The 27,600-nt window shown below is 53.3% G+C and overlaps 2 protein-coding genes across 9 annotated transcripts; one reads left to right on the forward strand and one right to left on the reverse strand.

The window, feature by feature from the left end:
• Nucleotides 1-725: 725 nt before the first annotated feature.
• Nucleotides 726-17,705, reverse strand: LOC103546072 (serine protease 33-like). Of its 6 annotated transcripts, none has more exons than XM_070568641.1 (14): nt 17,586-17,705; nt 17,359-17,496; nt 17,232-17,261; nt 17,116-17,142; nt 16,743-16,908; nt 15,747-16,030; nt 9,444-9,598; nt 5,019-5,133; nt 3,408-3,515; nt 3,041-3,067; nt 2,753-2,915; nt 2,220-2,491; nt 1,797-1,966; nt 726-1,592 (listed from the first exon to the last, which is right to left on the reverse strand). In XM_070568641.1, exons 2-14 carry the CDS (start codon nt 17,423-17,425, stop codon nt 1,434-1,436), a joined length of 1,743 nt encoding a protein of 580 aa, XP_070424742.1. In that variant the 5' UTR covers nt 17,426-17,496; nt 17,586-17,705; the 3' UTR covers nt 726-1,433. The 6 variants fall into 6 exon arrangements, with proteins under 6 accessions (XP_070424742.1, XP_070424746.1, XP_070424745.1 ...); XM_070568645.1 differs by having other exon boundaries at nt 15,996-16,030; nt 17,586-17,612; XM_070568644.1 differs by lacking the exon at nt 17,586-17,705 and having other exon boundaries at nt 15,996-16,030; nt 17,359-17,572.
• Nucleotides 17,607-26,866, forward strand: LOC103551651 (serine protease 33). Of its 3 annotated transcripts, XM_070568647.1 has the most exons (8): nt 17,607-17,779; nt 18,290-18,420; nt 21,864-21,983; nt 22,277-22,354; nt 22,866-23,028; nt 23,586-23,863; nt 25,312-25,478; nt 26,216-26,866. In XM_070568647.1, the coding sequence occupies exons 2-8, from the start codon at nt 18,411-18,413 to the stop codon at nt 26,483-26,485; spliced, it is 1,086 nt and encodes a 361-aa protein (XP_070424748.1). In that variant the 5' UTR covers nt 17,607-17,779; nt 18,290-18,410; the 3' UTR covers nt 26,486-26,866. The 3 variants fall into 3 exon arrangements, with proteins under 3 accessions (XP_070424748.1, XP_070424747.1, XP_008519428.2); XM_070568646.1 differs by lacking the exon at nt 18,290-18,420 and having other exon boundaries at nt 17,641-17,779; XM_008521206.2 differs by lacking the exons at nt 17,607-17,779; nt 18,290-18,420; nt 21,864-21,983 and having other exon boundaries at nt 22,211-22,354.
• Nucleotides 26,867-27,600: the final 734 nt, after the last annotated feature.

Genomic DNA, 27,600 nt, shown 5'->3' on the forward strand with positions numbered 1-27,600 from the left:
TGGAGCTCCCTCGCTGCCTCAGTCCACAGACCTACCCTGTCCGGCCCGGCCCAGCAGTGACCACCTGGTGCAGCCACTCTCTCCCCTGGGAGAAAATTAGGGAGGGAGATGAGGCTCAGGCCTGTGTGGAGCAGCTGCAGCCCGCCTGCCCCCGGCTCTGCCTGTGATGACGGCCTCCCTCTCCTTCCTCCGCTGCCCCATCAGCTCCAAAGATTAGGCTTTGAATTTTCCAGGTCTCGTTCAGTTTCTTGTTCCTTCTGCAGTTCTAGAAACTGAGCTCTGTCTGTTGGTATGGGTGGTCCTCAGCCTGGGGATAAGAAGATGGCAGGGAAGGGACAAGACACTGGGTCCCAGGCACATGAGAATGGGCAGGGAGCTGCAGAAGGCCTAGGCTAGTCTCCAGATGCAGGTGGGAGGGTTCTGGGCCTGGCAGGGGGCCTGGCCAAGGCTGGGGGACAGCCCCACACTCACCCTGGTCATGGATGGGGGTGAGGACAGAAACAACGACAACAGAAGCTAAGGCCAGGCCTGGCTGGGGCCTCCTGCCCCTCCTGGGAAGAGGGCATGATGCCAGCTGCCCCAGACTCTTGAGCCTCCTAAACTGCATGGGAAGGCCAGGGCTGGTGGCTGGCCCACCCCACACCCTGGGGCACCTCCATCACAGTGGGGCAAAATCTGTATTCATTTTCAATTGCTGTGTAACAAATGACTACAAACATAGCAGCTTAAAACAACACAAATTTATTAAACCACGGCTCTGTGGGCCAGAAGTTTGGGCAGCTCAGCTGGGCTCTCTGAGAAGGGTCTCACTGGGCTGAAATCAATGGCTCGGCCTGACGGGGCCCTCAGCTGGAGGCTGGGTGAAGAATTCACCTCCTTGCTTGTTCAGGTTGTTGTCCAGATTCGGTTCCGTGCGGTTGCAGCACTGAGGTCTCCCCTCCTGGGCTGTCAGCTGGGAGCTGCCCTCAGCTCCTGGAGGTTTCACACAGTTCCTTGCCATGTGGCCCCTCTATCTTCAAAAGCTAGCAACGAAGAATCATGTCCTTGGCGTTGAGTCCCTCTCACACTTCCAATCTCCCTGACTTCCTCCAGAAGAAGAGGGGCACACAGGCCAGACTGGGCACCGGGTCGCTTGGCCATCTCTGGGTGCCCAGGCCCAGCCCCAGGTGGGGCTCAGGGTAAATATGGACAGGAAGGGGAGAGAGTGTGAGACCCCCACACACGCAGGAGGCTCCTGGAAGAGGCTAGGCAGCTCAGGTTTGGTGAGCCCCAAGGAGGAGGCAGGGGATGGACAGATGGACGGATGGCTCCTTAGTGTTATCAGGCCTCTGAGCCTCAAATCAGAAGGGGCAGGGTGGGGGGATGTGCAGGTCCCCAGGTGAACCGGCTGGCTGAGGGACCCCAGTGTCTGGCTTCAGGCGAGTGTCACTGCATCAGAGGCTGAGGTGAGCCTGTATCCAGGGGCTGTAAGTGGCCACATTGGTATAGACACCAGGACGGTTGGGCAGGGCACAGCCCTTGCCCCAGCTCACCACGCCCACCAGGACCCAGCGCCCAGACTTCACACAGGTCAGGGGTCCCCCAGAGTCACCCTGCAGGAGAAAGGTGAGCTTAGGTCCCAGCCCTCAGGGGACTTCAGATGGCAGTCCTGGGGTTTCAGTCCCCCAGGTGGTGCCTCTGGGTTGGGGGCCAGGACACTAGCCTGGAGGTGGTATCTCCTGGGTCTTGGGTTCTAGGGAGGTAGGGTGCTGGGCACAGGGGCATGGACTCGGGAGGGTCCAGGCAGCTTCGTGCACCTGGCAGGCATCCTTGTGGCCCTCGACGTAGCCGGCGCACAGGTTCCCGGGCAGCACTATGCGCTCAGCACGGGGCACGTTGGTGCCCAGGTGGTAGAGGTGGTCGCAGGCACGCACATCCAGCAGTGGCACCCTGACTCCCTGCAGAGGTCGCCACTCTGGGAGTGGCACTGGGGGGAGAGGGAGCACTTCTGAGAGTTAGGAGAGGGTGAGGCAGAAAGCAAGTGTCGTGGGAGAAGCCCTGCTTAAGAGTCGGACCTGCCAGACTAGGACTCCCCAGCCTGATTGGGAGGTTTGGGTTCCTGGAGGTTGCCCTGGGTCCCAGATTGGCGTAGTGTGGGGCTGGGATTCCCCGTGAGAGGGCAGTGTAGGGGGATCTCGGGTCCCTCTCACAATGCCCGGGTGCCCCGCCCTCTGCCTCACCTCCCGGGTGGAGGCTGCCCCAGCCAGTGACCCAGCAGGGTGTGCCGGGGGGCGGGCGGGACCCGGGCTCCGGCAGGCAGACAGGCTGGACTCGGGCGCTCAGGGGCACCGGGCGGCGCAGCTGCAGCAGCGCCAGGTCGCCGCGGGCCCTGTCCTCGGAGTAGTCGGGGGGTAGCAGCACCCTCCGCACGGGCGCCGAGAGGGCGCGGGGCGAGGCGGCACCCAGGTGCAGCGCCCCGAGGCGCACGTGGTACTCGGACGGCAGCGCCCGCCTACGAGACAGGGGAGAGGCCACTAACAGTGGACACCCGCCGCCCTAGGACTGCAGTCCCCGGCACGCAGTACCCCCTGCCTATAGGACCGCAGTCCCCGCTCCGCAGTATCCCTCCCCGCCCCACCCCAGGACCGCAGTCCCCATCGCACAGCCCCCGCCGCGCAGTCTCCGCGCCGCCGCCAGGTGGTGTGCCCGCGCTGGAGCCCTCGGGGAGCAGGGGCGCGCCCAGCCCGAGCCTGGCGGCTGGCTGCCCGCTGACCTCAGGAAGCAGTGCGCCGCCGTCAGCACCCACTGCGGGGCGATGAGCGAGCCCCCGCACACGTGCGCCCCGCGGTGCTGGATGCTCGCCTGCCACGGCCACTCTCCGTCGCGGGCGTCCTGGCCCCCCACGATCCGACTAGACACGCGAGGCTGCCCGCAGGCTACGAGAGAACAAGGGGAAGGCGAGGGTGGGCGAAGGATGGGGGCCTGGGAGGAGAGTGAGGGCGAGGAGACAGGGCCAAGGTCAGGGAGGTGGTGGCGCCGCGGGACTCTGAGTCTTCCTTACCTGCAGACTCCAGTGTCCCAGCAGCTCCTGGAGGAGGAAGCCGGGAAGGGACTGGATTACGGATTTGGTGTCAGATAACGGGGTGAGGGGGGTGGAACATATTTGTCACACTGACCTGGTGCCAGTCTTTTGTGCAGTCCGTTACTGGATTTAACCCTCCCCAGAGTGCTGTGAGGTGGGGACTATGCCCATTACACAGAAGAGGACATCCGGGTTTGGAGAGCCCAAGGTCAGTGACAGAAGAACTTGAACCCAAGATTAGGATGCTCTAGAGTGCTCTAGGTCAGCTAGGCCAGAGAGGGGTGAGATGGGACCTGGGAGCCAATGTCCCTGTGGCCAACACCCCTAGCCCCTGCCCCCAACTCACCCAGCAGCATTAGGAGCAGGACTTGGAGGCAGGAGGCCCCCCTCATTCTGTCTTCAGGGCAGGGCCGGGTCAGGATGGCAGTGCCCAGGGCTAGGACTCTGTCGGAGCCTGCAGGGAGAGGAGAGGAGGGTCCTAGCCCAGGGCACTAGCCCCCCAGAGGCCCTTCTGTCTTCCCTCAGCCCCCGGTTGGTCCCGGACCTATCCCCATGGTCCAGGCTCTATGCACTTCCCTCTGCCCAGGCCCCGGGGACCATGTCTGCCCCCTCAAACCCTGCAAGATTTGGACACCCTATGCCTCCACATGAACCCTGGAGCCTGGCCCCTCTGCCAGCCTCTACTTCCATTGCCTGACAGCTGCCCTCGCTGGCCCTGGCAGCCCCTGGACCCTGCTCTCACTCTCTTGGCAGGTGCCCTCCCTGATGACTGAGCTGGGGGAGGACCTGGGGGCTTAAAAGGCCATGAGGGGGCGGGGGCCCAGCCAGGGGGTAATTAAGGAGACCAGGGCGGTACTGCGGCTTCACCAGTCCAGCCTGGAACAAAGATGCTTTGAGCAGCGCTTTCGAGGTGGCAGGGGAAGGGATGCCTGGGTTTCTCAAAGGAAGGCTGGCTTGGGCCAAGGTGCTGAGAACTGGAGGCAGAAGCCTGGGCGCCACTGGGCCAGAGTCGGGGGCGGTGGCTGCGGTCAGGCCAGGAAGCTCTGAGGATCCTTGGCAGCTCATCGCCAAACCTGATCCTGGCTCCTGCCTCCTTGCAGTGTGGGTTGCCGGGGCCTCTGAGTGCTACTGTTCTTTTTTTTTTTTTTTTTTTTTGAGGAAGATTAGCCGTGAGCTAACATCTGCCACCAATCCTCCTCTTTTTGCTGAGGGAGACTGGCCCTGAGCTAACATCTGTGCCCATCTTCCTCTACTTTATATGTGGGATGCCTGCCACAGCATGGCTTGACCAGCAGTGCGTAGGTCCACACCCAGGATCTGAACTGGCGAACCCCGGGCCTCTGAAGCACAATATTCAAACTTAACCGCTGTGCCACCAGGCCGGTCCAAATGCTATTGTTCTGTCCAGAAATCCCAGCTTGGCCAGCCCCACAGGGAGCCCAGATCCCAGGCCTGGCTAAGCGCCACCCAGATCCTGGGTCTGCACCCAGGATCAAAGTGAGGAATGGCTGGTTCAAAGCTGGCAGCACTCCTTGCAAGCCAGGAGCAGACCTGACCTTGGGAAACAGTCCATTCTTCAATTTGGGGTGGCCAGGACAGTGAGGCTGCTGGTCTCAGTGAGGCTGGGAGATGCTGGGCTCAGGGCTCAGTGAAGGGCTGGGCCTGGACCATGCCCACCACCTAGAAGACTCCCTAGCCTCTTTCTACCTTGTCAAGTCCTCCTCATCCCACAGCCCGCTGCTCCATCCCCTCCTCCTGGGAGGCCTTCCTGCCCGCCATCCCTCCTCGCTGGCCGTGTCACAGTGTGAGCTGACATGTGATAGAGGAAGTTTGATTCCCCTTAGTTTGTCTCCCCTCCACAAGGCAGGATCTGGGTCTCTGTCCCTGTCTTAGCTCAAGGTGCCAGGTCCGAATACCACTGTCTGGGTGGCTTAGATAACAAAAACTTATTTCTCACAGTTCTGGAGGCTGAGAAGTCCAAGAACAAGGGGGGGTCTTATTCTGAGGGCTCTTCTTTTGGCTTGTAGGCAGCTGCCATCTCGCTGGGTGCTCACAGGGCCTCTTCTTTGCACCTGTGGGGGGTGAGGGGTTGACATTCTCTGGAGTCTCTTCTATAAGGACACTAATCCCATGGGATCAGAGCCCCACCCTTCTGACCTCATTTAATCTGAATTACTTCCATAAAAGGTCCATCTCCAAAGACAGTCACATTGGAGGTTAGGGCTTCAGTGGAGGAATTTTGGAGAGGACACAGACATTCAGTCCATAACAGTCCCCAATGGCCACAACAGTGCCCAGTGTAGAGTGTGCACTGAGTATTTGGGAGTGAGTGAAAGGGCAGCAGGCTGGGGGTGAGGGCGAGGAATCCAAAATGGGACCTGGTGGCGGCTGGGCCCTAGCCCTTGGTGAGGAGCAGAGGGCAGGCGGGCTCAGGCCTGACCTCTGCTGTCCATGCCCCAGGACCACACTCCAGCCCACACTCCGGTCTCGAGTCGGGCTGCAGTGCGCCCTCCCTCCAGCCCTGAGACCTTGGGGGAGCTTCCTCTTCTGTACAGCCCCCCTCTTGGATTGCTGTGAAGACTAGTGGGTTAGCCAGCTGCCCAGTGCAGGGCTCGGAGCAGTGCCTGCCTCACATCCATGCCAGAAAAGTGCTACGAGAATGAAAGACACATGGTCCTCTCATCCTCCCTGGTCCACCTCCCTGATCCAGCTCCTGACCTGGTCACCCCAGCTCAGCTGCCCTTAGATGACTCAGCTGGTCGGAGTCGGGTCAGGAGAGCAGTGTTCCCCTTGGTGCAGAGTTGGGGGCAGCTGGAGAGGCTGGTGGGAATGAGAGTGACAAGGGACCCTGGGAACATACAGCCATCTCTGGGGACCTGGGCCAAAGTTGAGAGAGGAGCCAGCTGGAAGGCTGACGTCCTATGTAGCAGGAGACCTGGGTCTCTGCCTGTTGGAATTGGGGTGAAGGGGGAAGGCGGGGGGAGGGTCTGGAACTGGCTGAATAATGGACAGTTGAACCTTGAGGGGAGTAGGAAAGGAACCCTGGAAAGGGTCCCCAACCCCTGTCTCAGATTGAGAAAGTGGCGCGCAGACCCCTGCTGGGCCCTCAGCCCCTTCAGCCCCACAGCAGAAATGGCCCCTGGGCTCTACTTGCCCTGGGAGGGTGCCTCACAACCAGCCTCCTCAGGGCCAGAGCTGAGTCAGCCCACCTTTTTCTGGTGCCAGACCTGCCCCTAGTCCCACGATGGGCTAATGACCCAAACTGGGGCCATCATCCCACTGTGTCCTCGAGGTCACAATGATTGGTCAAGAGGTGACACATGACCCAAACCCAACCAATTAGAATCATCCCCTGGGATTTTTACCCTGGAAGAGGGAGAGAGAACCCCTTGGGGCTCAGCCATAGCCGTGGCCACAGGCGAGGACTCTCAGCTGCTCTGAGAGCCTGGAACCTTCCAAGCTGAGAAAGAAGGTCCCATGGTGTTGGAGCTCCTTATTGCAGTCATCCTCGCCCTCTCCGGGCTGCCCTTTATCCCTCTGATGCAACTTTCCTTCACTCATGCTAGTTCCAGGGGATTCTGTTGCTTACAACCAAAGTCTCTAAATGCCAAGGATGAAAACAAAATAACTCTGTTAACAGCCCCAGTGGCCCCAGAGCACACTCTGACAAAGGTGGGGGGAAGGTGTGCCCCAGCCTGCTACCCTTTCCAGGTGTGTCTCAGTGTGGCAGTGCCCAGCCCACTGTCCACAGCACAGGACTCATCTCTGACAAATGCACAGCCAGCCCTTGGCCAGACCCAGGCGCACCCGGAGAACTGGCAGTGGGAGGAGGTGGGGGTGGGTGTCCTGGGGAGACCAGACCAGACAGCAGCAGCCTCCTCAGAACCAGCTGGTGTGCACTGTTGTGGCAGATCCTGGGATGGCTGTAGCCAGAGCCCCACATCATGTGGACCTAACAACCAGGGGTTGTCCACGTCAGCCTGGCAGAGATAAAGCTGTACTGGTGAGCCAGGCCATGGGAAGGGGTTACGCTGTGGCACTTGGCAGGGGTCCTTCTGAGCCTCTAGGTAAGTGGCCCCGAACATGACTCTGTGGGTGATGTGTGCCTAGGTAGGTGCCAAGGTGTTCCTGTGGATGAGTCTGTCACACAGGCCCTGGGCCACCAGAGGCTACTCTGCCGCCGCTAGAGGAGGGGCAGTGTCAACCCTGCCAGGCGGTCCCACAGGGCATTGTCACAGGCATTAAATAGTACCATCCTCCAGCAACACCTGGGACACCAGGGTGACAAATGCTCTTCTCGGGGTCAATGGAGGGCCTTTGGGGGAGGTGAGATGGGGCCACCCTCAAGGCCACTGTCCTGGGGAGGGTGGGTGGCAGGACTGGAAATCTTGACAATGCAGGAGAGTTCTGCAGGAGACCCGAGGAGACATGTGAAGACCCCGCCATCCAGGGATCTGCTGGCCCCTCCAAGTCAGGCCTGGACAGGTCCACATACAGTGAGAGGTGGACACCGGCCCTTGTGAGCTAGGTGGCTCGGGCAGTCCTGTCACCCCGCTGAGCCTCGGTTTCCTCACTGTGAGAGGGGGAGGGAAGTTCAGCCTCACAGTGCTGCACGGGGCACGACTCAAGTGCAGTGCCCTGTAAACCTGCCTGGCTGTCAGGGTTGGGGCAGAGCTGAGGAGGGCCCTCCACTCTGAAGACTCCCACCTGCTTCTCCACAGCGGGGGCTGTGGGGAGAGCAGAGGGGAGCAATCCAGGCCCCCCAGAGGTTCTCACACTTTCCTCCGCTCACAGCATTGGGGGATCTTGTGAAAATGCAAGTCTGCCTGAGCAGCTCTGAGGTGCCCCTGAGTTTGCCCTGCTGGCCTGGGAACACTGAGGCAGGGTTCTGGGACCCCAGCAGGGGGCGAGACACAGTGGAGGCTGCCCAGTTCCCCTGATGGCTTGGCAGTGGCTCCCCAGGCACTGAGCCTCCCTGGGGCTGCTCCAGCTTGGAGTTCCTGTGCCCCCAGGACCACCCTCCACCCGTAGGAGGTCAGGGGAGAAATGCCCACGCCCAGCATCCTTGTCCTCCAGTGGGCCGATGCTGAGGTGCGTGCCCCACGGTTCTTAGAGGGCCCAAGCCGGACTGTGCCTCAGTCACCCACAACGGTAATCTCCTCGTTTGGGCAAACATCATTGGGTTTCTTCCCTCCCTGCCTCAGTTTCCCCACTCCTCACTGGGGCTTTTGATATCACCTCCCAAATAAGCTATCTGCATCCCAGTCCCAGCTCCAGGTCAGCCTTTGGGGGACAGTGGTGAGACTAGGAGCATCTGTGTGATGGGGAGCACCAGCATGAGCATGGGGGTGCTCAGGGGGTGTCCTTCACAGCACCCCCACTCATCCTCCTAGCCCCCAGGGACCCCGGCGCCACTAATGTCCTTCCACAAACTCTCTTTCTGATTGAACTGATCTGAGAGGGTTCTGCTGTTTGCAACCAAAACCTGTACAGTGCAGACAGGTGGAGAAAGATTTAGGAGTTAGGGATGGGTCCTGGGATGGACGGGACATGGGTGACCATGAGGGAGCTGTCCAGCGGGCCACTCAGGTCCACAGATGCTCTGCACGGCATCAAATTGAACATGCACATGTGTTTATTAGAAATGAGACAGAAGGGGACTGGACCTGACCCAGTAGGCAGTCCTGCCACTGGGATGCTCACAGCCCTGGATGAATTTTCTGGCACTGTGGTAACTACTGCATCCTCACAGGCTCAGGTGCGTACAGCCAGCTGCAGGAGTGGGGCAGCCCAGAGCAGAGCGAGGGGCAGCAGCAGCTGAGTGGGGTCTGGCTTTGGTGTGCTGCGGCCCACCAGCGTCTGCATCCAGCTGAAGTACCTACTAACGTTGGTGTAGATACCGGGCCGGTTGGGCCTACCACAGCCCGATCCCCCACTCACGATTCCAACCTGAATCCACAGCCCATTCTTTTGACACACCACAGGTCCACCTGAGTCACCCTGGGGAGCAGCATGAGTGAGCCAGGCCAGGGGTAGGGCAGGAGGGGCTAGTGGAGGGTGGGAGAGTGGGAGGGACTGTGGGCTGGGCCGCCTGGGTGCAAATCCTTTTCCTCCCCTGGAAGCAAACAAGCCCCAGTTGCTGTATCTGCAAAGGGGCCACAGTCTCCACCCGCTGCGTTTCACATGAAGAACAAAGGAGGGACAATTAAAGTAAAACAAGAAGCTTGTTTTACAGGCTGGTTAAATAAGGGATACAATTGTTTTCTCATGAATAAACTCTGAGGGTCGGTTGGTGGGGGTCATGGGGGTTGCTCTCAGGCCCAAGGTTGGGAGGGGTGGTGTTTGGTTCCAGCAAGGCCCTGGTTTGGGCAGGGGCACTCACTCTGCAGGAGTCAATGCCGCCTTCCTCAGCACCAGCACAAATCATGTCTTCGCCGACTCCCCTGAATATACTAGGCTGTCCGAACAGGTAGTTACACCTGGAATTGTTTATGATGGCGACCTCCACTTCCTGGAGATTGTAGGGAGGCAGCAGAGCTGCCGGAGGTTGAGGGTGGGAGAGAGAAAGACAACAACCTTAGCTCTCCTCTGCCATCTGAGACAGGGAGAGGCTGAAGGGGGGGTGGACTCCCCGGGGCACCCACAGGGCCTGGGCCATTGCTCTAGCCCAGCAGCCAGCACATTGTGGGTGATGAACAATCTCACAGAAGGACCCAATGGATGGACAGGCTGTTAAGCTCCTCCCTGAGACTCAGTTTCCCTATTTGTAGAATGGAGATGACAGACCCTGCCTGAGCCAGTGGGGAGATTCCTTGGCCAAAGATGCACAGGGGGAGGGGCTGACACAGCTGAGATCATTAATGATTAATATACTGCAGCTGCCAGATCCAGGCCAAAAACTTCTCAAATTTGATGAAAGATATGAATCTACAAACTCAAGAGGCTGAACAGCTCCAAGGAAGATAAACACAAAGAGATCCACACTGAGATACATTTTCATCAAAATATCAAGAGACAAAGACAAAGGGGGAATTTTGTAAACAGCAAGAGAGAACCTACACATCAAGTATATGGGATCTTCAACAAGATTAACAGCTGGATTCTTTTCAGACACACTGGAGGCCAGGAGGCAGTGGGATGACATATTAAAGTGCTAAAAGAATAAAACAGTTAAACAAGAATTCTATACCAGGCAAAAATATCCTTCAAAAAATAAAGGAGAGATGAAGACATTCCTAGGTAAATGAATGCTGACAGGGTTCCTCACTAGTAGATGTACCCTACAAGAAATGGAAAAGGGAGCCCTTCATGCTGAAATGAAAGGGCTCTAACCAGTAACTTAAACTCATAGGAAGAAATAAAGACCACCAGTAAAGGTAACTACATAGGTAAATATAAAAGCCGGTATTATTATAGTTTTGGTTTATAACTTCTATTTTCCAATATAATATAGAAAGTAAATGCATAAAAGAATAGTTATAAATCTCTGTTAATGGTCATACAATATATAAAGGTGTAAACTGTGACAATAACAACTTAAAGGGGAAGAAGAGAGCTGTATAGGAACCGAGTTTTTGTATACTATGGAAGCTAAGTTGGTATTAATTTAAAATAGATTGTTATAACTTTAAGTTGTTAATTGTAATTCCCAGGGCAACCACTATGAAAATAACTAAAAAATATGCAGAACAGGAAATGAGAAGGGAGTCAATACAGTACAGTAATAAAAATCAATTAAACACAAAAAGAGGAAATAAGAAACAAAAAGATATGACAGATACAGATATAAAAAATATGACAAGATACAGAAAACAAACAGAATAGTGGTAGAAGTAAGTCCTTCTTTATCAGTAATTTTAATGTAAATAGATTAAACACTCCAATTAAAAGGCAGAGATTGGTAGAATGGATTAAAACACAGGATCCAACTATAGGCTGTCCTCAAGATAATAATTTTAGATCCAAAGGCACACGCAGGTGGAAAGTAAAGGTTGGAAAAAGAGATTCCATGCAAACAGTGACCCAAAAAGGGCTGAGGTTGCTACACTAATGTCAGATCAAATAGACTTTCAGTCAAGGCTTGTTACAAGGGTCAAAGAAGGACATTGTATGTTGATGTAAGTGTCAAATCTCTCAAGAAAATATAATAATTATAAACATCTACACACCTAACAACTGAGCCCCAAAATATATGAAGCAGAATTGCCAGAAGTGGTGGGAGAAATAGATAGCTCTACAATAACAGTTGGAGACTTCAAGACCCCACTTTCAATAACGGATGGAACAACCAGAGAGAAGATCAACTAGAAAAGAGAGACCTTGAACAACACTGTAAATTAACTGGGCTAACAGACATATACAGAATAATCCACCCAACCAACAGCAGAATACACATTTCTCCCAAGTGCATGTGGATCAGGCTTCAGGATAGACAATATGTCAGGCCAAGACATAAGTTGCAGTAAATTAGAAAAGACTGAAATCACGAAAAACATATTCTCCAGCCACAATGGAATGAAGCTAGAAATCAATAATAGAAGGAAAACCTAAAAATCCACAAATATGTGGAAATTAAAGAAGTTACAAGGAAAATTAGAAAATACTTTGAAATGAATGTAAATGAAAACACAACATACCAAAACTTATGGGATGCAGCAAAAGCAGTTCTCAGAAGGAAGTTTATAGCTGGAAATGCCTGTGTTAATAAAGGAGAAAAATTCTAAATCAATAACCTAACTTATACCTTAAGGAACTAGAAAAATAGCAAACTAAACCCTCAGGTAGAAGAAGAAAGGAAATAATAAAGAAAGGAATGTAAAAAATCAAACTAGGAAATAGAAAAACAATAGAGAAAATCAGCACAACCAAAAGTTGGTTCTTTGAAAGATCAACAAAATGGACAGTGAAGCAGGGACATTACTACAGTACCCTTGTGGAAATAATAAAGACTCTACGGGAATACTTTGAATACTCATATGCCAACAAATTAGACAACCTAGAGGAAATGGACAAATTCGTAGAAACACACAAACTGCCAAAACGGACTCAAGATGAAACAGAAAATCTGAACAGACCCATAATAAGTAAAGAGATTGAATCAGTAGTCAGAAACCTCTCAACAAAGAAAAACCTTGGACCAGATGGTTTCAATGGTGAATTCTACTAAACATGTGAAGAAATTAACTTCTTGAACTTTTCCAAAAAAATAGAGGACGAAGGAATATTTCCTAACTCATTCCATGAGACTAACGTTACCATGACCTCAAAGCCCGGACAAGGACACCACAAGAAAAAGAAACTACAGAGCAATATCCATTATGAATATATATGCAAAAATTCTCAACAAAATACTAGCAAACTGAATCCAGCAGCATAATGAAAGAATTGTACAGCATGACCAAGTGAGATTCATCCCATGAGTGCAAGGTGGTTCAACATAAGAAAATCAATCAATCTAACGCACTACATACCACATTAATAGAATGAAGGGGGAAACCACATGATCATCTTAACTGAGGCAAGAAAAGCATTTGGCAAAATCCAACACTCTTTCACTATAAAAACATTCAATCAACCAGGAATAGAGGAAACTTCCTCAACATGATAAAGGTCATATGTGAAAACCCCACAGCTAACATCATACTGAACGGTGAAAATCTGAACGCTTTCCCCCTAAGATCAGGAACAACACAAGGAGGCCAGTTTCTGCCACTTCTACTTAACATTTCACTGGAAGTTCTAGTCAGGAAAATCAGGGAAGAAAAAGAAATAAAACGCATGCAACTTGGAAAGGAAGAGGCAAACTATCTCTGTTCACAGATGACAGGATATATATGGAGAAAATCATAAAGAATCCACAAAAAAGGACTAGAGTTAATAAATGAGCTCAGCAAATTTGCACGACCCAAGGTCAAGACACAAAAGTCAGTTATATTTCTATCTACCACCAATGAACAATTCCGAAGGGAAATTTAAAAAGAAATTTCATTTACAATAGCATCAAAAAGAATAAAATAGGAATAAATTTAATTGAGGAGATGAAAGACTTGTACACAAAAAACTACAAAACATTGCTGAAAGAAATTGAAGATGAACTAAATAAAGGGAACATATCCTGTGTTCATGGATTGGAGACTGAATGTTATTAAGATGGCAGTACACCCCAAAGCAATCTACAGATCCAAGGCAATCCCTATCCAAATACCAATGGCCTTTTATCAGAAATTGACAAGTTGATCCTAAAAGTCAAATGGTATATCAAGAGACCCCAAATAACCAAAATAATATTGAAAAGTAGAACAAAGTTGGAGGTCTCACACTTCCCAATTTCAAAGCATACTATAAAGCTACAGCAACCAAACAATGAGGTCCTGGCATAAGGATAAACATAGAGACAAATGGAATAGAATTGCGAGTCTAGAAATAAACCCATATATCTATGGTGAACCAATTTTTGACAAGGGTGCCCAGACAATTCAATAGAGGAGAGAACAGTCTCCTCAACAAAGGGTGCTTGGAGAACTGGATATCCTACTACAAGGACTGCTACCTCACAGCATCATAAAAAACCAACTCAAAATGATCAACGACATAAATGTAAGAGCTAAAGCTATAAGACTCTTCAAGAAAACATGGGAGTAAATCTTTGTGACCATGAATTTGGCAATGATTTCTTAGATATGACATCAAAAGCATAAGCAACAAAAGAAAAAGTAAATATTTGGACTTCACCAAAATTAAAACATTTTGTACATCAAAAGACACTATGAAGGGGGCTGGCCTTCTGGAGTAGTGGTTGAGTTCAGCATGCTCCACTTTGGTGGCCCATGTTCACAGGTTCAGATTCTGGGCATGGACCTACACCACTATCAGCCACGCTGTGGTAGAGCCCACATACAAAATAGGGGAGGACTGGCACAGACGTTAGCTTGGGGCTAATCTTCCTCAAGCAAAAAAAGAGGAAGATTGGCAACAGATGTTAGCTCAGGATGAATCTTCCTCAGCAAAAAAAAAAAGAAAAAGAAAAGAAAAGAAAAAAAGACTATCAAGAAAGTGAAAGCCTACAGAATGGGAGAAAATATTTGCATATTTGCAAATCATATATCTGATAAGGGTCTAGTATCCAGAATATATAAAAAACTATTACAACAGAACAACAAAGACAACTCAATCTATGTATGGGTAAAGCACCTGAATAGGCATTTCTCCAAGCAGATATACAAATGGCCAACAAGCACATGGAAAGATGCTCAACATCACTAGTCATTAGAAAAATGCAAATCAAAACCACAGTGAGATACCACTTCACACCCGCTAGGATGGTCAAAATAGAAAAACTGGAAAATAACGAGTGCTGTGGAGATTGGGGAGAAATTACAACCCTCATTCATGGTTGATGGGAACGTGGAATGGTGCAGTTGCTGTGGAACACTGTCAGTTCCCCAAAAAGTTAAACAAAGAATTGCCACGTGATCCAGTAATTACACTCCTCAATATATACACAAAAGAATTAAAAAGAGGGGTTTAAACAAAAATTTGTATACTAATGTTTATAGCAGCTCTATTCACAATACTCAAAAGGTAGAAACAACACAGATGTCCATAGTGAATGAACAGATAAACAAACTGTGTTATATCCATACAACGGACGTAATATTACTCAGCCATAAAAAAGAATGAAATTCTGATACATGGATGATCTTGAAAACATTTTGCTAAGCGAAAGAAGCCAAACACAAAAGGTCACATGTATGATTCCATTTACATGAAATATCCAGAATAGCTAAATCCAGAGAGATGAAAAGCAGGTTAGTGGTTGCCAAAGGCCGGAAGGAGGGGGTAATGGGAGTGACTGCTGAATGGCTATGGGATTTCCCCCGGCAGTGATGAAAATGTTTTGAAACTTGATAGAGTTGATGGTTATACATTGTGAATGTACTAAATGCCACTGAATTGTCTACTTTAAAGTGGTTAATTTAATGTTATATGAACAAAATAAAGAAAAAAAAAAGGAATGAAGTATAGACACACAGACTACAACATGGATACACCTTGAAAACATTATCCTAAGTGAGAGAAGCCAGGCACAGAAGAGCACACTGTGTGTGATATGAAGAGTCCAGAATAAGTAAATCCATAGAGGCAGAAAACAGATTAGCGGTTGCCAGGAGCTACGGCCCTAGGACAATGAGGAATTGAGAGCAACAGCTAGTAAGTATGAGATTTCATTTTGAGAGGATGAAAATGCTGCGGTTAGACAGCGGTGATGGTTGCACAACTCTGTGAATACACTAAAACCCACTGAGTTGTATACATTAAAAGAGAGAATTTTATGGTTTGTGAATTAAATCTTAATTAAAAACCAAAAACAATGCCAGAGGCCTTTCTTACAAGGACCCGCCCTCCCCAAACTCCCACACCCCTGCAGGCTGGCGGGTGCAGGCCGAGCCAAGCTGGCCCCCCTCCCCACCCTGGCTTCCGGCTCACAGTCTCTGGAAGGGAGAGGAACTCGGTGGGGTACAGAGGTGCTGCCCTCTCAGGGGGAGCAGAAGGAAGCAGGAAAGGAGAATGCTGAGTAGGCCAAAGGCGGGCCCAGCTGTACAGGGACCAAGGTGGGGGCTGCTGTGGCCCAGCCGGTGATAGAGCACAATATGCCCTTTCCCCACCCATTTGTCCCCAGCCTCACGATTGGTCTCATTGAGGAACCCCCAGCCGGTCACCCAGCAGTTGTTCTGGTTCTGGAACTCGGAGGAGGAGGCCTGGACACAGATGGGCTGGATGTACTTATTGTAGGTAACGAAGGACGACAGCTTCAACAGGGCGATGTCATTGAATAAAACTCCCTTGAATTCGGGGTACATAATAATATCCTGCACCTTGTATCGATGGTAGAAGGCCCACAGGTTCCAGAAAGGTGGCCTAGCAGAGTGCTCACCAAACTGGACTGTCCACTCATAGGGATCGTTGTTCCTGGCAGGCGAGGAGAGAGGGGCCACCTGAGCATCCCAGGCCGGCTCCATGAGGTGAGACTGCCGGGGCTGCTGCTGGGGCTCATGCGGGATGCCGTCAACAGTTCTTCTTACGGGCCAAAGCGTCCAGGGGAGAAAGGGTGAGAGCCCACAGAGGCCACCACCAAAGTCCCAGACCCTGGGGGTGGGGGGAGGGGTGCCTCCCTCTGCCTCTCATCTGGCCAGTCACTCAACCAGCCCCTCTCCTCCCCAGCCCACCTAAGGAAAGAAGGAGCAGATGCACGGGTGCCAAAGTGGGACACTCAGCAGGGTGGAGTCAGAACAGCTTCCGAGGTGGCTGTCACCCCAGGCCAGGCTCTGTGCCCAGCACTTACCCGGCTCAGCTCATTCCTCCCACCCCTGGGACACCTCCACGGGGGGTGGGATGAGGAAGGGGAAGGCTGGTGGTGTCATTTGGGGAGAAGAGAAGACAAGAGAGAAAAGAAAAGAACAAGACACACCAATGTGCACGGGAACGTTCTGGAAGAAAGTTCTGGAAGAACCTGAACCGGGCTCCCTCCAGGGGCACTAACGGGAACTCGTGTGGATGGAACTGACTGGGACTAGGTCTGGGGCTCAGGAGAACAGAAGGGCCGGGGGGTCGCGCACGTCCTGGTGGAGTCTCAGCCCCCTCCCTTCCCCTTAGTCAGCGGGCCACCCGCCCCCAGACTCACTTTACAAAGCAGTGCGCGGCCGAGAGCACCCAGCGGTGGTTGAGCAGGGTCCCTCCGCAGTGGTGGCCTTTAGGCAGGCGCAGGCTGCCCATCCACGGCCAGCGCCCGTGCACCGATTCTTGTCCGCCCATTACGAGCGAGTGGATGGTCTGTCGGCCACAGGGCCCTGGGATGGACAGTCGGACACGTGGCTGAGCTGCAGGAGGCAGGCTCATCCTCGTGCTCTCGCCCACTGGGGTGCGCGAAGGGAAGGGGCTCTCCGGGAAACCGCGCGCGTGCTGGGGTCGTCAGCCCACGGAGAAGGGGACGCTGGGAGCCCTCCCCACGTGGTCCGCAGGTGCCCGCCCCTTTCCCCCACGGTCCCATCAGTTACATGTGAGCACTGACGAGTTGTTGACACCTGGGAGGAGGGAGAGAAAAAGATGAGGCGCCCTTTGCGCTCCGGCCCAGGTGCCTTACGCAGGGAAGCGCGCGTCCTGGGCGCCTTACCTGGAAACAGCACGTCCTGATCCTGCAACCCTGAGGGGAGACGAGAAGGTCAGCTGCCCTGGGTGTCCACGCGCCCCATCCTCCCCCATCACCCCTGGGTCGGCCGGCAGCCCCCGCCTGAGCTCACCCCGCTTCCCGAGTTCGACTCCCACCAACAGCTGCGCCAGCAGCAGCGCCCCGACCCGGACGTCCATGGCCTCCTCTCGGGCCCGCCGCTTGGCGCCCCGTCTGCTTCCGCCTGCTCCAGGGCCCGGCGGGGCGCCCCCTGGGGGAGAAAGAGCGACAGGAACCTTGGCCCCCACCGTCTGCCCCCTTGACCTCTCCGGGTGCGAGAACTGTTTGGGAACATGATACCTCACAGTGCCCCAGCTTTGAGCTCGTGCTGGGGCTGGGTCCCCCAACCACGCCCCTTGATGTGGCCCAGGAAGCAGCGCGCCCCCACAATCCTTTTCTTGTCTGCAACCCTGGGGTTCTGGCTGCCTCCTTTTCTACCCACTCCTTCCTCCAAGAAGGCTCAAGGACGTGGCCCGCAGCCAGGCCTTCCAAAGGTACGATAACGCGTCCTTGAGTGCCCACTGGAGGCCTAGCACTGTGTCACCTGCTGTTAAAATTGATGATTCTTGGGGCCGCCCCGTGGCCCAGTGGTTAAGTTCCAGCGCTCCGCTTCGGCAGCCCGGGGTTTCCCGGTTGGGATCTTGGGCGCGGACATGGCACGGCTCATCAGGTTACGCTGAGGCAGCCTCCCACATAGCACAGCCAGGGGCACTCACAACTAGAATCCACAACTATGTACTGGGGCGCTTTGGGGAGAATAAAAAAAAAAAAAGATTGGCAACAGTTGTTAGCTCAGGTGCCAATCTTTAAAAAAAAAAAAGTAATGATCCTTTAGGACCCACAGAGTAAAAGCTGGCCTGATTTTGACCACTTGGGCGGCTCTTAGCTTCCTTGTCTTCTTGCAGCCTGGCAACAGGCCCCACCAACTCCATAGAGCCTACAGGCAGCTGTCCTTTCTTGTGAGTGATGTTGCAGGGCACCAAAGTCACCAAGCTGCTCTTCAGTCATAGATGTGAATGGACAACTGAGTCAGGGTCCACGAGGCCACCCGAAGTCAGTGATTCACTAGAAGGACTCAGAACTCGGAAGAGCTGTTATCCGCGTGGCTATGATTCATCACAGTGAATGGATACAGGTAACATCAGCGAATGCAAAATGTACAAAGGACAGAAGGCAGGAGAGACCAGGTGCAGGCTCTCAGCGGTCCCCTCCCAGTGGAGTCAGATGGACAGCACTTAATTCTCCCAGCAATGCTGTGTGGCAACATGTGTGCGGTATGGCCAGCCAGGGCAGCTCCCCTGAGCCTTGGTGTCTGGAGTTTTTATTGGGGTTCCATCATGTGGCTGACCTTAGTTCTCAGACTCCAGCCCCTCCAGTGGTCCAGCAGAAACAGGGTGGCTCAAGGCCCTGTCATGAGTCACACTGTTCACATCAGCTCTCTGGCATGGCCCAAGGGCCCAGGTTTACAGAGACACTCTTTTCAGGTAGGACAGTCCGAGGGCTCAGAGGTTATTTCCTAGGAGCCGGTCATGGGCTAGTCCTTTATTTGGATCCTGCAGGGTCTGGACATCCTAGGCCTGAGCAGCCAAGGATGAAGAAATGTTCGAGGAAAACCCTCACACGCACCAGAAGGATTTATTTGGATAAACTGAACTGACTCCATAGAAAACTGAGATAATACACAGAGCAGCAGACAACTTGGAAAATTCTAACTGGCTTCCTCAGATCCTAGTGTCCTGAGAGGTATTGACAGCATTAGACAGGAATTATGTGGGAAAAGAGCATTCAGAGAACACGAATGAGTGTTTGGAAATTTATAATATTGCTGAAGGAAAACATTTTAGCCAAAGAGCTGCATAGTATGGACACAGCTAAAGAATGAATCGGCAAACTCGAAGACAAAGTAGAGAAACACATTCAGAGCTTGGAGCAGAAATTTAAAACGGGCAGATGACATGAGAGAAAAATGTAAAGACATGGAGGGATAGACAGGATTGGTTCTATGCTTGTCATCGTTTGAGCTAGGTGACAGGTGTAGGGTGTTTTTTTGTAGTCGTCTACATCTATGTATATTTAAATTTTTACATAATAAGTGTTTTTAGTAAAATAAAATAAAGGGTTGAGAAAAGATGACAAGCAGGCCAGGCTCTAGACTGTTAGGAAGATAGGTCCATCCTTGGCGTTGATTCCATATTCTCCAGGCATCTGTCCACAGCAGTGGGAACTGTCCTGGACCATAAAAGTCTAAAGATGAAGACATGTCTCCCCAACTTGTTTTTTCTCTTATGCTTTTTTGGTGAGGAAGATTGGCCCTGAGCTAACATCTGTTGCCAATCTTCCTCTTTTTTTTTTTTTTCTCTCCCCAAAGCCCCAGTACATAGTTACATATCCTAGTTGTAAGTCCTTCTAGTTCCTCTAAGTGGGATGCCACCACAGCATGGCTTGACAAGCTGTGTGTAGGTCTGCACCCAGTATCCGAACTGGGGAACCCTGGGCCACCCAAGTGGAGTATGCAAACTTAAACACTATGCCGTGGGGCTGGCCCCTCCCCCACTTTGTATATTCCTAACATAGCAGCAGAAACAGGAGCATAACGAACACACTTGGAAAAAGAGGACTGGGAAATCTGGTTGCATTTCCGGGTCAGGTGCTTTGCTGGGCGTCCCAGTCCGTTTGGGCTGCTCTAACAAAATGCCGTGAAGAGAGTAGCTTATAAACAATGAACACTTATTTCTCACAGTTCCTGGGCTGCAGGTCTGAGTTCCAGGTGCCGGCAGGTTCAGTGTCTGGTGAGGGCCAGCTTCCTGGGTCATAGCTGTTGCTTCTCACTGTGTCCTCACATGGCAGAAGAGGCAGGACAGGTGTCCCAGTCTCTTTTATAAGGGCACTTAATCTCATTCTTGAGGGCTCCACCCTCATGACCTAATCGCTTCCCAAAGGCCCTGCCTCAGAGCACTGTCACTCTGGGGGTTAGGATTTCAGTGTATGAATTTGGAGGGGACACTGACATTCAGACCACAGCACTGGGGCTGTGCGTATTTGACTTCCTCAGTATCACATGCAGCAGGTGACCAGCTCCCTGTGAGCACAGAAAGGGTTATTGAATGGGTGTGAGTTTTAAGTAACACTCAGTGATGATGATAAGATCTCTTGTGATGTCTCCAAATCGGATTTACTGTGAAATGTGCCAGCTCTTACATAATTCTGATAATCCAGGAATTCTCAATCACAATCTCGAGCAGGCAGGATGTGCCTTTATCCTCACAGGGTATCACTGAATCATCGAACTTCTGTTTCTTTCGCAATTACAAAAATTGATACTACTGTTAATGGAATCACGGTCATGTGCCGCGTAATGACGTTTCGGTCAATGACAGACTGCATAGATGACATTGGTCCCATAAGATTAGTACCATAGAGCCTAGGTGTGCAGTAGGTGTACCTTCTAGGTTTGTGTAAGTTCACGCTACGATGTTTGCACAACAACAAGATTGCCTAACAATGCATTTCTCAGAACGCATCCCTGTCATGAAGTGATACATGACTGTACTTTATTATTTTACAAGCATTCCAGCAAGTATATTCCATACAAGGGCAAGCATGAGTAGGTTAGAAATTTTATTTTTTTGTAATTTCTTTCTAAACGTCTTCTTTTTGTTTTGTTTTGATTTAAAAATATATATTGATGAAGAAATTGCAAACAAGATGAGAGTGGCTGTGGACTATCGCATATCAGATGATTTCAGCCGAAATGGAACCCCGGCTGGCGGTCCTCAGGATGGAGTGCAGGGATGTCACATTGACAAAAGTTATAAGCCACTGAGAAGATGGCAGGGGCGTGAGGCGTTATGCCCCCAACAACAGAGCTTTGAAATACATAAAGCAAAAAAATGTTCTAAATACTCGGGAAACTAGTAAATCCACATTTTTTTCCTCAGAAATCAAGAGATTAGGTAGAGGAGAAAGCAATAACACCAGAGTAGTCACCAAGCAGGATTTTTGCCTAAATCAAGTGTTTGGGGCTGCTAAGAGAGCCACCATGCCCTCTGGGGTAATGAGTCCCTGGAGGGGGAGCTGCCTGGAGGCCAGGTTGATGGGAAGGCGTGGAAAGGATGGGTACTTTCTGAGAAGTGGAAAAACCTTAAGAATCAGGAGCAGTCTCTTGGATCCCTCCTCCCCCCAATGCCCAAGGCTGGTCAGCTCTCCTTTCCTGCCCACACACCCTCTGTAAGGCCCCTGACCTGGAGGCCAGGGCCTCAGCTGCAGGCCAGGGCAGTAGTGATGGACATCAAGGTGTCTGCTGTTTGTGGTCAGAGCAGAACATCAGGGGCAATGGCTTTTCAGGCTGAGAATCCCGCATCTCCTCTGGCTGCTCCATCTCCTTGAATGAGGGGTCCCCTCTCAGGCCCAGGCATCCTGGCCTCACCTCAGGCCCTTGAGAGCCCCAGGTTGAAAATGGATGGCCAAGGGGGCTAGGGGGCCTGCCCTAGAGTCTGCAGTGCCGCTGCCCCTGTCCTGGGGTGCCAGGCACCGGAGTACAGAGCACAAAGTCGATTTATCTGGCTTTGCCACTTTTAGGGCCTTGGACAAGTCATTCAACCATTAGAGTCTCGGTTCCTCTGCTGAAGGATGGGGATTGTGATAGCTCCCGGGGAATCCAAGAGGTATGCGGCATGGTTGGCAGAGTGCCAGTACACGGTAAGTGATGCGAGGGCTGGGGCTGGGGAGGGAAGCCCTGAGGGTCTTGCCAAGGATGTGGAAGAGGCCAGGGTCCCTGTGCCCAGGAGCAGTGAGAGGGCCCAGGCCTGAGGACAAGGAGAGGAGGTGTCAGCCCCACCCCAGGGCAAGCTCAGAAACTTGGGCTGGAGCTGCAATCTCCTTCCCTCTCCTGAGTGTCTGAGGACTTTGACCCCAAGAGCCAGCCCGGAAGTGGCAGTGGGAGTGCAAGATGGAGCTGGCCCTCACCACCGCCCTGCTCTCCCTCCTCCCAGGAGCCCTTCAGGGGAGCCCCCCGGCTCTCCCATCCAACTTTTCCCGGACGGATGACAGTGTGATAAACTGGGACTCAGGTAGGACAAATATCATGGTACCGCCGGAGAGAGAGCCGGGGTTTTGGGGGGCAGATAAAGAGGGGAGTGTAATAAAGACAGGTGCCCCGCTCCTTATAGCCTTGTACTTGGATGGGTCCCCTAAGGAACTCAGACATCGGGGGGCCGGCATCCACTCCCCCAGAACTCAGCGCCTTCACAGCTCCCACCCAAACCCACCCGCCAGGCACATTCTGTGTTGTGTGGCGCTGCAGCAGCATCAGATTCTCCCCAGGTGCCCAGCCGGGCCGCTCCCACCTTCCCTCTCTCACCACGCTTGGCTGAGCAATCCAGGCCCCTGGTCCCCACCTCCCCCAGCTCAGCTGCTGTGCACCCCCCAGGGTGGTCAAGTTCTCCCATCAAGGAGAGGGACGTGCCTTGCTGAGCCTGAGAAGAGGGCCCACGAGAGGCAGGGAGAAAGGAGGGCAGGTCTGCAGGGTTAGGGGAACCAACAGGGGACCTTGGTAACCTGGCCCGTGGACCTACCCCACAGTGTGTGGACGCCCACAAGTGTCAGGCCGCATTGTATCAGGAGAAGATGCCCAACTGGGTGAGTGGCCGTGGCAGGTCAGCCTGCGGGAGCATGGACAGCATGTGTGTGGGGGCTCCCTGATCGCCAAGGACTGGGTGCTGACTGCTGCCCACTGCTTTGACCAGTGAGTATCTGTCGGGGCACGAGTGTGAGCTGGGGCCAGCCAGCACCTACCCTTCACCCCTCCCTGACACCCTCCCTTCCTCATTTGAACAGGAGCCTCCTGCCCACCTGGGCAGAAGACGGACAGGGGGTGTGTCCTCCAGGGTCTCACTTGTCTACCCAGGATGGCCCCAGTTCTGGGGCTGGGCGTGGTGTGGAGAGAATGGGGGAGGAGACAGTCCCAGTGCCAGTCCTCCCATTGTCCACCTCCCAAGAAATGATTCATTTCCCAGAAACCAAAAGCTCCTAAATCAGAACGTCTCTTGAGAATCCGAGGCCTCAAGTCCACTGCTCACTAGCTGGGCGGCCTTTGGACAGGTGACTTCACCTCCCAAGCCTGTTGCTCACCCGCCAAATGGAGGGAGTAGCAGGCGCCTTGCAGGGCTCCCACTGGGATGTGCTCAGCTCATAAAGAGTTTCGTCTGTAATGTTAGTTCCCTGGAATCAAGATTGCCCTTAGCCCCGTCCGTGGGGCCTAGGCATAGCCTTCCCGACCCCTTGACTTATCCGCCCCCCCAGGAAACAGCTGCTGTCTGCCTACATGGTGCTCCTGGGGTCCATCTCCTCCTACCCCCAGGTCAACGAGCCCCGAGAGTTCCGAGAAGTGGCCCAGTTCATCATCCACCCAAACTACTTGGAGGAAAACAACAGGGCTGACATCGCCCTAGTACAGCTGTCCTCACCCGTCAACTTCAGCAGCCTCATCCTTCCAGTCTGCCTCCCCAGTACTGGAGACCCCCTAGGTCACGGCACGTGGTGCTGGGTCACCGGCTGGGGGAATATTGGCGTAAATCTACGTAAGGACGTCTAGAGCTGGTGGTGGGGTGGGGGTAGGTGGGGGTGACTCAGTGGGGGCCAGTTCTGACACCCTACCTGGGGCCAGCTGCACAGCCACTACCCTCAAACAGGATGGAGGTGGAGCCCACAAACACTGGTACAGCCACAGCAGGGGGAGCCACTGAAATACTGCCATGACAGTGCAGAAGCAGCCTGCCACCCCAGACCCTCCTTTGGGCTCCCAGCATCCAAGAACCAAAGCATTAATGCCAGACCCACAGAGGGCTCCGGGATGCTGGCCCAACCTGGGGTCCAGACCATGCCACAGGCTAGTACCTGTGCCGTTAACGCTGTTAGAGAATTCACACATCACCCCTGCCCTCATGGGGTGGGGTCCACAGCCTGGCCTCAGTCCTGGCTGGGTGACCACCAGCCTTGCTGGAGCATGGTTTCCTCCTCCGGCAAGAGAAGATCTCAAAAGTGCCAACCTCATGGGGTCAAGGTGAGGATTACATGGAATAATGAATTTCAGGCACTGCCCATAGGGCTGGGCAGTGCATCAGCCACTGTCATCATCATCGTGCTTGTAATATCTCTTCCTATCAGGGTCCTGGGGCCGCCATAACAAAGGACCACAGACTGGGTGGCTTAAGACAACAGAAACGTCTTCTCTCCCCGTTCAGGAGGCCACAAGTCTGAACTCAAGCTGTCAGCAGGGCCATGCTCCCTCTGAAGGCCCCAGGAGGGAACCCTTCCTTGTCTCTTCCAGCTTCTGGTGGCTCCTGGCAATGCTTGGTGTTCCTTGGCTGGTGGCTGCATCACTCTGCCTCCGTCCCTGCCTCCGTCTTCACACAGCCTTCTCCCTGTTGTCTCGGTGTCTTCTCCTTTTCTGTCTCTTATAAGGACACTCTCTCCCTAATCCAGTACGATCTCGTCTTAACTAATTACATCTGCAAAGTGTCTATTTCCAAATAAGGTCACATTCTGAGGCTCTGGGTGGATGTGAATTTTTGAGGGCCATGATTCAACCCACTTTTGACTTGGGCCTTGGGCAGCCAAGAAGCATAAGGGGTCAGTTGGTGGGAGTGACTTGACCACAGTCCACGGCCTGAATTGGCTCCTGAAACCAGGTCTCGGCTCTTGCCCCTCACCCTGCTGCGTGTCCATCCTACCGCATTCCCCGGGCGCTGGGAGGGATCCTCCAGGCATGCCCAGCCAGGGAAGGGAGGGAACAGTTCTTCTGGCATTTTGAATGTTAAACACAGGTCCACCTTGCCATCTGGGCCTGTTCGTTGGGGTTTCATGAGGGCAAACACAGGCCCCTCTTCCTCGGGAACGAGAGGAGCGACATGCAGAAACGCCTTTGTGTCATTGGTCCACCGGAGTGTGGGCGAGTAGGGACAAGCCAGCTGAGAGCCAGGAGGCAACCGGCTCCCCTCTGAGCTCCGCTCTCTGCTCCCCACCACAGCACTCCCTCCTCCCTTCACCCTGAAGGAGCTGCAGGTGCCCCTCATTGATGCCCAGACCTGTGACACCTACTACCATGAGAATTCCGGGATCCCCACCGAGGAGCCCATCATCCTGGAGGACATGCTGTGTGCCGGCTTCGAGAGTGGCCAGAAGGATGCCTGTGGGGTGAGCAAGCACGCCCGGTTGGGGCTGGGTCTCCCACTGCCCGTCACCACTGGGGACCCCCCCAGGGCAGAGGAGAGCAACATTGTTTTAGATACAAGCATCAATTCGAAAAGAAAAAAATGTTCCTGGACCCTGCCTCTCTTTCCAAGATTATATAAATATTGTCAGAACACGCAATACCCACAGATGTGCTTCTGCAAACTGGGACCATACTCCTGTCCCTAAGACTTTTCCTTTGGGGCCAGAAGCTTCTTTTTTCTTTCCAAAAAACAACACTGAGAACCTTTGAACAAATTTTCCTGAGGAGCAGGTCCCTTCTGGGCTGGGTTGGCCTTGTCTTTCCCTGTCTGCTCTTATAAGCAAAACACACTTTATCTCACCTCGCCTCTTAGTATTGCTTCGTCTCAAACAGATTTTTTTTCATCCAAAACGAAGCAAACAGCATTCTTAGCAACACAGAAGTGCTCCTCAGAGCCCCTCCTCTGAAATATAGTTTTATTTAGAGAATAGAGTGTTCCCATTGTACTGCTTGTCCCACCTGCCAGGAATTTCGCCCCTAATTCCCAGACCAGTCACTCCTGCCGCCTTCCAGAAACATCTCATCCATCGATCCTCTGTCCGCTAGACCTGGCCAGCAGACCTCGAGGGAAGTTGGTGGGACTGGGCGGCCCTATGAACCTCAATCTCCCCCGTGTGTAAAGAGGGCAGCTACATTTCTGGACTGTTTTTCTCTCCAGGGTGACTCCGGAGGCCCCCTGGTCTGTGACGTTGATGGCGTCTGGATCCAGGCAGGGGTGGTGACCTGGGGGTCTGACTGTGGCCTCCCCAAGAAGCCAGGTGTTTACGCCAGTGTCAGCTTCTACGCCTCATGGATTGCCAGCACAATCGGGAGCTCAGCCCCAGAACTCAGAAATTTCTCTCCAAGCCTGGCTGGGATCTTCCTCTCTGCCCTGTTGTTGCTTCTGGGACTACTAGGGGGCACCCCCGTCTCCCTGGCGCTTGCCTAACCCGGCAGCCAGCCCTGTGGCCTTAGTCCCTGCCTTCCAAACGCATCCCTCTCTCCGCTCCCTGCCAGGAGGGCAGGAGGCGGCTTCCTGCAGGGACCGCTTCCCCAAGCTCTCCCTGGTCAGCCTCTCACGTGTCCCCCACGGGCCCTAAGTTGCCCTCTCGCCCTCCCTGACGCCTTGGGAACCCCCACAGACAAAGCCTGCTGTTTCCCGCTCCTTGGCCACCGTTCAGAGCTGAGTCTCCAGGTGCCCCCACGCTCAGGGATTCCTTTGGGAGTTTCTGAGACTCTTGGAAGTGGGTGTCCAGCCTCTGGTGTTGGGCTGGTGCCTTTGCAGGTGTGTCTGTCTGAGAGGCAATAAAGATGAGTTGGCAGAAGGGCATTCCTCCCTGTGCCTCAGGGACCCCAGAGGTGTCATGTGAAAGAACTCCTGTGTGTGGGAGCTTTACCCTTAGGATGTCACTGGATGCTCACAGCAGCCCTGCGAGGAGCACATTACTATTATCTCCATCTTTCAGACAGGGAAACTGAGGGCTGCAAGCTCCAGGGCTTGCCGGAGCCCACTCTCACCAGCAGCCCTGTCCCTAAGCTCAGGGGATGGCAGAGCAACATGTCCTGGGGGTCCTGGGGTGATGGCAGGGCTGGGTGTGAATCCCAGGGTCATGGCAGGGCTGGGGGTGAGTCCCAAGGTCATGGCAGGGCTGGGGGTGAATCCCAGGGTCATGGCAGGTCTGAGTGTGAGTCCCAAGGTCATGGAAGGGCTGGGTGTGAGTCCCAGGGTCATGGCAGGGCTGGGGGTGAGTCCCAGGGTCATGGGCTGGACTGGAGGTGAATCCACATCGCCGCGACATGAAGGGCAAAGGCTGGGGCCAGGCTGAGCTTGTTTTCCATCTCTCTCCCTCTTCCCAGCCCCAGTCTCTGGGGGAAGCCTGGGAACTGGCTGGAAATGTGTAAGCCGGCAGCTGAGGAGGGAGCACAGGCCTGGGACCTCAGGCAGGGGCAAGGATGTGAGTGGGGGCCCCTGTGGGCCACTATGCAGAGGAGATGGGAGGGAGGAAGGAAGGGCAGGCTGAGCCCCTTTGGGTGGGAGCCTCAGCCTCTGTCCTGGGACACTCC

This window comes from Equus przewalskii, chromosome 12, assembly GCF_037783145.1.
Source record: "Equus przewalskii isolate Varuska chromosome 12, EquPr2, whole genome shotgun sequence".
Taxonomy (NCBI): Eukaryota; Metazoa; Chordata; class Mammalia; order Perissodactyla; family Equidae; genus Equus; species Equus przewalskii.

Bases quoted from the DNA above. Each gene is read 5' to 3' on its own strand.
- LOC103546072 (XM_070568641.1), bottom strand. From the start codon at position 17,425: ATGGACGTCCGGGTCGGGGCGCTGCTGCTGGCGCAGCTGTTGGTGGGA. The intron at 16,909-17,115 runs GTAACTGATGGG...TGTCCATCCCAG, and splicing joins CAACTCGTCAGTGCTCACAT to GGCCCTGTGGCCGACAGACC. The intron at 5,134-9,443 runs GTGAGTGCCCCT...CACCCCCCACAG, and splicing joins GCGGCATTGACTCCTGCAGA to GTGCAAAGAAGAGGCCCTGT.
- LOC103551651 (XM_070568647.1), top strand. The intron at 22,355-22,865 runs GTAGGACAAATA...CCTACCCCACAG, and splicing joins TGTGATAAACTGGGACTCAG to TGTGTGGACGCCCACAAGTG. The intron at 25,479-26,215 runs GTGAGCAAGCAC...TTTTCTCTCCAG, and splicing joins GCCAGAAGGATGCCTGTGGG to GGTGACTCCGGAGGCCCCCT.